Source organism: Castanea sativa, chromosome 5, assembly GCF_040712315.1.
Source record: "Castanea sativa cultivar Marrone di Chiusa Pesio chromosome 5, ASM4071231v1".
NCBI classification, from domain to species: Eukaryota; Viridiplantae; Streptophyta; class Magnoliopsida; order Fagales; family Fagaceae; genus Castanea; species Castanea sativa.
This window is the reverse complement of record NC_134017.1, coordinates 61,857,643-61,867,455: the sequence shown is the minus strand read 5'-3', so window position 1 is coordinate 61,867,455 and position 9,813 is coordinate 61,857,643. Positions and strand designations below refer to the sequence as shown.

General features: G+C 32.9%; 1 protein-coding gene across 1 annotated transcript; it reads right to left on the bottom strand.

The window, feature by feature from the left end:
• Positions 1 to 3,788: 3,788 nt before the first annotated feature.
• LOC142635568 (TMV resistance protein N-like) lies at positions 3,789 to 9,813 on the bottom strand. Its single transcript, XM_075809705.1, has 5 exons — positions 9,320 to 9,813; positions 7,020 to 8,130; positions 6,565 to 6,837; positions 5,368 to 6,168; positions 3,789 to 5,258 (listed from the first exon to the last, which is right to left on the bottom strand). The coding sequence occupies exons 1-5, from the start codon at positions 9,811 to 9,813 to the stop codon at positions 3,789 to 3,791; spliced, it is 4,149 nt and encodes a 1,382-aa protein (XP_075665820.1).

Here is a 9,813-nt window from a genome sequence, read left to right as displayed (position 1 = left end):
TAAAATGATGCAGTTTGCATTTTAGTTTTTTTTTTTTAATTTTTTTATCTACTAATAACCAATCATCACATTAATACTTTGTAAAAAAAAAATTGTAAAATAATTTATGGCTTTGGCATTTTTTTTTATTAGGTAAAAAAAAAAAAGGCTTTTTCTCTTGCTTCTTCTTCTCATCTCCACACTGATAAGTAGGTTGTTTGATTCTTGCAAGTCCTACTCCTAAATCCCTCGCCTACAAATATAATAATTTGCTTTAACATGGAAAAGAACCTTGTGTACTTCTGCAAGCTACACAATTTTCCGATGTTTACATTGGCCAAAGTCTAACTCAAAGTTTTTCAATAAACCTTAGTTGGTAGAAGGATTTCACACAACTTAGCTCGGTTTGACTCATTCAGTTTTTTAATTACCAGCTCAATCCAACAATCGATAATAAGAGAAGATTCATTCATAGCCAAAGCTACAAAATAGAATGCCAAAGTGAGGGAAAAAAAGACATTGAACTAGAACATTACGAAAAAGAAGTCTAACAAGATAAATTGTTGTTAAAACCATCAGTGGTTGTTGAGGATCAAAGGGCCAAGGGGACTATGGGCCCCAACTGTTTTTGAAAATTATGTATTTTCCCATATGATGTAAATATAATTACAAGTAGCTCCTTAGAAAAATGCAACTTGACCCCTCAAAAATTTTTAAATGTTTAAATTCTTTTTAGTGTAAGTATACTTAAAAATAATACTCAAACAAATTAAGAGATAATCCTCTCAAAATATATTTCAAGCAATGACATAGATTATGTTATAAATTTAGCATAAGTTTTTTTTTTTGGTGTGTGCGTGTAAAATGTAATACTTCCTCTCCAACCGTGATCCCCTTTTTCTTATGCAATGAAGTTTTCAATTATTCTTCTTCTCAAAAAATATTTTCAATTATTTTAACCACAAATTTATAATTTATAATTAATATAATCTTTGATATAATATTCTTCTAAATTATAGTAAATCATAGAGTACATGATATGTTATTTGAGAAAATAAATAAAGAACTATATACTCATAAAAAAATAACTATATAGACATATTATGTATGTATAAGATTTAGGTTAATTAATCACAGCCCCCAAAGAAATTTTTATGACTCCACCACTGGCCACTATAGTAGAGACTTCACTAATTCTCTAGTAAAAAAAAAAAATTAAGAGACCTCACTAATTCAAAGTGAATTGTTAAATCCATACCAATGAGGAGCAAGTTTAACTTTAGTTCAAATCATCCAATAATACTAATTCAACTGTTTAGATATATTATTAGTCATCATCTGTTCATAAAGTTTTGTGCCGCTCAAGAATTTTTTTTATTTTAAAATTAATAAATTATGTGTAACACACAAAGTGGACCAAGAAAAACCAAAATCTGACCATCAAAAAAAATAAAAATAAAGAAAAACCAAAATCTTTGTATAGTTGCACGCTACCAATATTTTACCATCTTTTTTTTTCTTTTCTTTTTTTTAATTTGAGATCAAAATTTTACTTCAGCATAATCTAAGTGCATGTATGTAAAGTTTTCCCCTAGAAACTTGAACTCTGATTCTTGTACCCCATTTTTTTAAGGAGAATTTTGTAAACATTTTTTTACAATTTAAGAAATTGAGTTTAGCTGCTTTAGCAACAAATCAAATGAACAATATCTTTCATTAATTCTGCTTTTACTTGTAATAAATTCCATTTGTTGATACAAGAGGCCCAACAACTGAAAGCCCAGTAACAGGCAAAAAGGAAAGAAAGAAAGGCTTAGAAAATAATGACAGGAATGACAAGGCTATAAAAGCTCAAAGAGGAGGAATACCCATGAAGAATAGGGAGTAGAACTCGTTGGCCCACGGGCTGTATGGGAGAGCCTGCCATGGAGGGATGGTCCTCTTCAAGAAAGAAAGGGAAGGAAAATGGCCCAACAAGCCAAGCTAGCAAAAATCAGAAGCAAACGTTAGAAAGTTGAAAAGTGCATGGGCCCAAGAAAAGGTGAATGGGGTAAGCTCAATGAGCCCACACCATTCCTCATAAGGGACAAATACGGGTGAAGGTTTTAGCCTTAATAAAGAAGCATAGTGAGACAAAACTGAGTAGCATCTGCAGAAACAGAGTGAGAAAGGAAGAAGACAAAAGCATGAATTTATAAGACAACCATGTTATGGCCAAGGCACTACTAACTTGTACTCAGCCAATGCAAAAAGGGTGAGCCCACAATCAAGAGACTTACAGAGGGTGTGGTGGTTTGGTAGAGAGGAAAAATGAGTCTATTTTCAGCATCCAGTCAAGACGATCTTTTGGGTGGTGCTTTACTAGAAGGCATCTTTGCCCAAAATAGGTAGCAAATAGCTGGGACCACTTGATGCATGTTAGAAAGATAGGTAGCGAGAGACCCGAAGCTTTATATGTCAGAAAGAGAGAGAAAGACTCATGACAAAATCAAACGGATAAGAATTTTTCATGGCATGGATAGTGGAAGAGAGAGAAAACACTGGGCATGCCCAAGTGTAGTGGAGGCTGAATGGTCAATAAGGTAATGGGCAACTCTAAGAATGTGTTCACAGCAAACAAAAATAGTTGGTAAGCAACAAGGGCAAAAGAGAGAAATCACATAGGATTAACCCAGTATAAATAGGAACAATAGCTATAAATGGAAGGGGGATAAGGACTAAGGCAAGAAATAGAGAGGATTGAAAAGGAAATAAAAGAGAAAAAAGAAAGAACGAAGTAAAGGCAAAAAAAGAGTGAATACGGCAGAAAAGCATGCATTAATAGGTAATTTTTTCCTTCCCTCTCGTACCAGGCTCATTCTTTGTAATCCCAACAAAACAAGAAGTAGCTATCTAAGCTCATTCTACAAAATGCACAACTTTAATGGTATAGTCCGTTAATAAGGTTGTCTAAGTTGGGGTTTGAATTCTCTTTAGTTCATTTCCTGTGAGAGACCCATCATTTACATTCTGTTGCTTTCAATACGTTAATTGTTTTCTCCTGAATAACCTTTTTGCCATAATACATATACCAATATAATCATATACGTATGTACTAATATATGCATATTTAAACATATGCCTTTGTTGTTATTTGTTGTCTTTCTTTTGGAATGTTTGTCTTGTGCACAGACTAGCCCTTTAGCAAGGTTCTGATTGGGATTTGATCTAAGGAGGTGAAATTTTGGTGCTCTTGATTTGTTTCCTTGGCTCTGATGTGGATTTATTCAACTGGGTATGAATCAAAATTCATTCTTTTAGCTTGTAGTCCCTTGGGTTTTAGGCTATTTTTGAAGGGAGGACTGGTAGTATGACTCCCAAATGAATTTCATAGGTGATTTGGCTGGTAACAACAATGGCGGTTCGCTATGACAAGCGATGTTGATGGCATCGATGGTCGGCGTTGGTAGAGGTTGGTGGTGAGGAGGTATGGTTTTTTTTTTTTTTTTTGGTAAAAAAATGGATTTTAGGTAGTTGAAATAAGAAAAGTCATAATGATAAAAATTAATTAAATAAATGGACATTTGTTTTATTTTTATTGGTGGAGCAAGAAAAATTAGACAAAAGTTTTGGACTCTTAAATAAGTGCTCAATCTTATGTATGAGGCCCATAAGAGAGAGAGAGAGAGAGAGAGAGAGAGAGAGAGAGAGACACCCAAAAATGCAAGTGAAAAAAATGCAACTAAAGAGAGAGACATACCTTGGCATTAATCAATTCAAGAAAGAATCAAATCTTATTTTTTATGGAGGCATATTGCTTCGAATTCCGATCAAAAGTTTCTCATTTTCTTTGAAGATGGATGCAAATTGAAGTTGGAGTCATCATCTAGAAAGGTAATGGGCATTGAAGAGGAGCCCAAATCAAACCCATCATTAACTGTTGAGCGGAACCCCAAATCTGGCCAGCCCAACTCTAAGTTGGATTCCCTAGTCGTGTCCATTGGAAGCCTCAAATAAGATGGAGAAGAATCACGCCTAGTGTCATCAGGAATTGCTGGAGGCCGAAGTTCTCCTGTAATTGATGACGAATCCAAATTATATCCATCACTATGAAATATTGAGTCAAATCCTAAATACTTTCCACCTCCTAAACTAGAGTCAAACCCATTATTTGGTGTTTCCGTTGGAAGCTCTAAATTAGATGGCAAAGAAAGTTGCTTAATGTTATCAGGAACCAAGGGAGGCCAACCATCTCCAGCATTTGAGTCATTATATCCAATGCTTGCAATTGGTGATGAATACAAACCATACACGTCATTATGAGTCATTGAGTCTAATCCCAAATATGGTTGTGTCAAACCTAAGTTTGTTTTCATTGAAAGCCCCATATCTGAACCATAAGAATTGGAGAACAATAATGGCAAAGGCGGGTGTTTGGTATCTTCAGGAACCAAGGAAGACCCTCCATCATGTGTAGCACTAGGAAAGGGCAAGTAAGGCACAGCCATCTTGGTCCCTTCACATTCATTTAGGGGTCTAGGGACAATGTTGGAGTGAAATTGGTGTGGCATTCCTGGTTCACCAATTGGCATATTTTGTGTCTCTGAAATACTCGCAAAGCTAAACATCCTTGGGCACCTCTCTTCTTGTGAATCATCATCAAAATTTTTGTAGTAGTCATGGAAGATACCAGATTTCTGAGGAAAGTATGTGCATTCTACATGGACCCCCCACCTTTTTACGATATTGGTAAGATTTATTGGATTGGGAGAAGAAGAATTTATCTTCCAATTCTCGATTTTCCATATAACCTCAACATGATTTTGTTCAAATAGATTTGAGTAATTTAATTTCTTCAGCAACGCTTGATGAGATATAGAAATTAACCACAAATGATTAGAAATTTCTTTCATAAAAATTGAATCATAGAAAATTTTTTTGCAACCATTGATGGAAAGGTAAACCTCACAATAACATTCACCTATATGTGCCTCTGGTCCAAAAGCAATGCAAACAGCGAATTTTGGAAACTTCCGACCAACCTGCTGGAATGATATGGAATTTCCAACACTTTGATAATTGAACCACTGTGGAATCTCAGTTCCTGGTACTGTAATTTCACAATCATCTTCCTCATCTTCGGATCCATAATCCTCAGTTTTAGATGAGAAATCATCAAAGAGCAAGGAAGGGAGAACAAGCTCATGCAATAATCCGCTTGATGGTTGTGGATCAATTAATATGTCACTTATTGCACTATCGCACATTCTATCAGGTAAAAGTCTTAGAATTTCTCCAAACTGCAAGCAATTAGCAAATTCAAAAAATTACACTTTGGCAAATCAATTAATTTATTTGAGAAGGTAACAAAATTGTTTCTCTAAAATTGAGAGAGAGACAGGGAGAGACCTGAATTAATAATCTGCATGATGACTGTGGATCCAACAATAGGGAGTTCTTTGCGTATACTCTTCTTATAGATTGTGGAAGCATTGGAATTTCTCGAAGCTGATTGCAATTGTATATTTGAAGTTCCTTTAATTTAGTAAATCTGCTAATGCTTTTAGGAATGGTAACAACATTAGTTCCAGATAGATCTAGATATTTCAAAAAAGGGAAGTAATCAGGCTTCATAAAAAAGTCCAAGTCAATTATATTTTCAGAGTCACTAAGATTTAGATGTTCCAACCTCAAAACTCCATATCCAGAAAAGCTATCAAAAGAATTGCACACTGGTCTCAATTTGGTGGTAGAAATCCATAATTTTTTAAGCATTTGCAATTTATAGATGCTGTCTGGTAGATCCCTAAGGTTTTGACAATTATTTAGGTGTAACTCAGTTAGACTAGTGAGATACTCAATTGATGAAGGCAACTCTCTAATACCACTCCTTTGCAAATCTAAAGACTCTAAGCATTTCATTTCTGGATGAATATCAGGAAACTTCTCAAGGCTTAAGCATCCCTCAAGATCAAAAACATCAAGGGATTTCAACATGAGGTTACTTGGAAGAGTTTTAAGTTTTTCACAATATATGAGGTACCATCTTTCAAGCTTATCAAGAAATCCAATAGACTCATGAATCTCAACTAAATTTCTACAATAACGAAGGTCCAATTTCTCTAAGTTTGGTGCACGTAAGTTAGGTAATTTTGTGATAGATTCACAGTATTGGAAATTGATACCCTTCAAATTTTTGAACTGGGACCCCTGTAGAAAGGAAACAAAAATCTATATTTATCTCCAACAAACTTTAAAATCAGATAAAATTTCCATAACATTCTCAAAAAAAAAAAAAAAAAAAATAAAATTTCCATAAAAAACTTTAAAATAAAATATAATAAAATCACAATTCATAAATACTAATAAGCATACCTGTTCGAATAGTGTCTCCAATCTAACTAAATTTTTACAACAAGAAAGATCCAGCTCCTCTAAGTTTGGAGCTAATAATTTAGGTAAATCTACAATGGATTCACACCAGCTGAGGTTGATAAGTTTTAAATTTTCAAACCTGATCCCCTGTTTAAGGAAAAAATATTCAAAATTTATCTTTAACAAATACTAAAATAAAAATTATTAATTCATAAGTACTAACAATCATACTTGTTTCAATAGCTTCTCTAGTCTAATGCGACTATGGGGCATATCAAGTGCAACAAGTTGTTGAGGACAATATTTGGATGGCAAGGAAAAAGGAAATTCATGCCATTCAAGCAACCTTAACCCGTTGGGGAGATATTTGAGTTCTTCACAAACGTGTACATTACGAACTATAAGAAATTTGAGATTTTCCATCCTTTTAAAAGCTTTAGCTTCCAATGACACTGTTATTGGTTTAGGTGAGCACCACATTATGCCTCGAATTTTATTCAACCCCTAGTTGGACAAAGCATTAGTCACACTCACTACATATTAGAATTTTCCAACAATATAAAGATTTTTAAATTTTAAACAAAACTGTATATTAATAAAATTATATTTTTTATTCAACATTAATAAGGAAATCAATAAAAAAGTTTCATTTGAAAAAAAAAAAGGTGAAACAAAAGAATTTATACCATATTTTTGGTTAGTACTTCATGAGCATCCTTATAATACCATATCCTGCTACGATTTTCGAGCTCTTCTGATTCTTGTTGAACGATTTCTCTACCCATTTGTTGCAGCAAGTCATGCATCGACAATTGGCCAAATTGATCAATAGTTATGAGACACTTATCAATAAGTTTTTTAATACCATAATCTGGATATAAATTACAAGCATCTAATATATTTACAACAAAATCCTTGGAGAATCCCTTGAAGAAACATGCAATATCAAGAAAAATAACCTTTTCGGTTTTTTCTAGTCCATCATAACTTATTTTGAGTTGTTCTTGTATTTTTTTGTGAGGAATGTTTTTATACTTTTCTAATGCACTTTTCCATTCATGTATACTCTTGCCACACAAATCAGAACCTATTATTTTTAGAGCCAATGGAAGGCCATTGGCATAATTTATAATTTGCTCAGCAAGTTTCGAATAATCCTTCTCAAGTTTATTTTTTTGGAAGGCATGCAAACTGAAGAGTTCAAGAGCTTCACATTGATTCAATTCCTTAACCTCATAAATTGGATGATCTTTACCAAGTGTGGTTATTAGATGTTTGTCTCTTGTTGTTATAATGACTCTACTTCCCAAAGAAAGCCAATTACATTCTCCGAGAAGATTTTCTATCTCTTTCAATTCATCCACATCATCAAGAACTAAAAGAATTCTTGTACGACAAAGTCTTTCCTTGATCATATTGATTCCTTCGAGTACACTGTCCACCTTCAAATATCTATTCCCTAAGATCTTAGTAAGAAGCCTCTCTTGTTGTTGGATTATGCCATCATTTGTCCCTGACTTTTCTCTAACATTCTCTAGAAAGCAACTTCCTTCAAAACGATCAATAATTCTGTTATAAATAGCTTTTGTGACTGTAGTCTTGCCTACTCCCCCAAGGCCACAAATGCCTAGCATGCGAACTTCATATGAATCCATATCTAAAAGCAATTCTATAGCCTCAACACGATAATCTATTCCAATTGGGTATTTTGCAACAAATAACTGCGTACGATTTGATTTGGTACTTGATATCTCTTTAATAATTCTTTGGATGAATTCAAATTCACATTCAGTGCAACTGCCAATCACAAAATATAAGAAACATATATAATAAGTTGGAACAACTGAAAATATAAATATGAAAATGAACTAAATTCAGGATATATTTCTCTTTCCAATTTTTTTTTTTTCAAGATGTCCAATTTTGTGCATGCTTAATGAAAGCAAAAGGCACGTAATTTAAAGATTTGAGAACTATCTTTAATTTTAGGTCCTTCCTTATTTTCTCTTTCCTTTTTCTCTAGGAAATTAGTTATAGTCTTTTAGCAAATAGTTGTATGGAAAGTCCCCTTGGCTAAGGAAACAAATTGATTGGAAACCCACTTCTAATACATGAACGACGTGAGATTAAGGTTCCATTTGTTTTGGCATAAAACGGTAACTAGTGCAAAATGTTTCAATTAAAAAAAAGATTTTCAAGGAATATTAACCATGGAAAATAAACCTCAAAGAGGGTATTTTCCATGGTTAATGAAAAATGATTTTGATTTGATCAAGATATTCACCTGCCCCAAGTGCCTATACATCAAAAAAATATTTTACAACAAAACAAATGAAGCCTAAGAAATTTTGCAAAAAGCTTTTCTAAAAAAGATAAAACTTAAGTATAATATCTTAAATATAGTACATTAGGATAATTAAATTTAAACCCTGGTTGCATTGGCCAATAAAGTACAATTTGTATTATTATTTTTTTAGAGAGTTTCAACTTATAGCGTCCGCTTCTGATAATAACTTTTTATTATCAGATCAAAATACCAATCAGTTTTTTGTGTAGGCGGGATTGAACCCCAAATCTCTTATACAACCATCAGAAACTTTACCAGCTGAGTTAACTAGAACCCACAATTTGTATTATCATTTTCAAAGGACAATTAAATTAAATTCAACTATGTGTTTGAATTTAATGGAGAAACATAATATATTGCAACTAAGACGCTATACTTAAGTTTTATTATTCCAAAAATTACATAATAAAATTAATTAATGGGTAACATTATTTTATATTCAATTCTCCTATTTATTATATTGACCTTTGTAGCTTAACTACCTGCCATGTGTAGTAGAAGATAAGATAAATATAATAATAATAATTTAAAAACAAACAAACAAACAAACTTTTATAATTTAACATTTAGTGGTCAGAACAAAGGCATTTAAGGTTTAATACTAACAAAAGCACATAAGAATAGTTGTTAGACACATACCTATCCTTGTAAATCAATCCAGACAGATCAGTAGCCTTAGTTAGAGCTTTCCTCCACCTTTGAACCTTCTCCAAGTTATCTTTGAATTTTTCTTCATGATTAGCTAGTGCTAATTTGAACTTTCCCTCTTGTTTACGTATTTCTGATGGATTCACTTTATAAAAAATCGGTATAACCAATTGACCATAATTTCTACACTCAAGAATTTTGACAAGTTCATTTAAACACCATGTAGAAAATGCATAGTTTTCAGAAAATACAATAATTGAAATCATTGACATTTCAATGGCTTTGAGAAGTTCTGTTGAAATTTCTTCTCCTTTCTGGAGATTACTATCAATGAATGTATTAAAACCCTTGTCACATAAAGCTTGATATAAATGACTTATAAAACCGTATCGAGTATCTTCACCTCTAAAATTCAAAAAGACATCATATTTCCATAGAGGTTTATAAGAAGAAGAAGAAGAGGCTTTGTTAGTCACTAAAGCCAT

What these genes read in the sequence shown, in the direction of transcription:
- LOC142635568 (XM_075809705.1), bottom strand. Translation starts at nt 9,813, where the DNA reads ATGGCTTTAGTGACTAACAAAGCCTCTTCTTCTTCTTCTTATAAACCT. An exon ending in AAGTACTAACCAAAAATATG is followed by an intron (nt 6,838 to 7,019) that starts GTATAAATTCTT and finishes TTGTCCAACTAG; the next exon opens with GGGTTGAATAAAATTCGAGG. An exon ending in TAGAGAAGCTATTGAAACAA is followed by an intron (nt 6,169 to 6,564) that starts GTATGATTGTTA and finishes TCCTTTCTACAG; the next exon opens with GGGTCCCAGTTCAAAAATTT.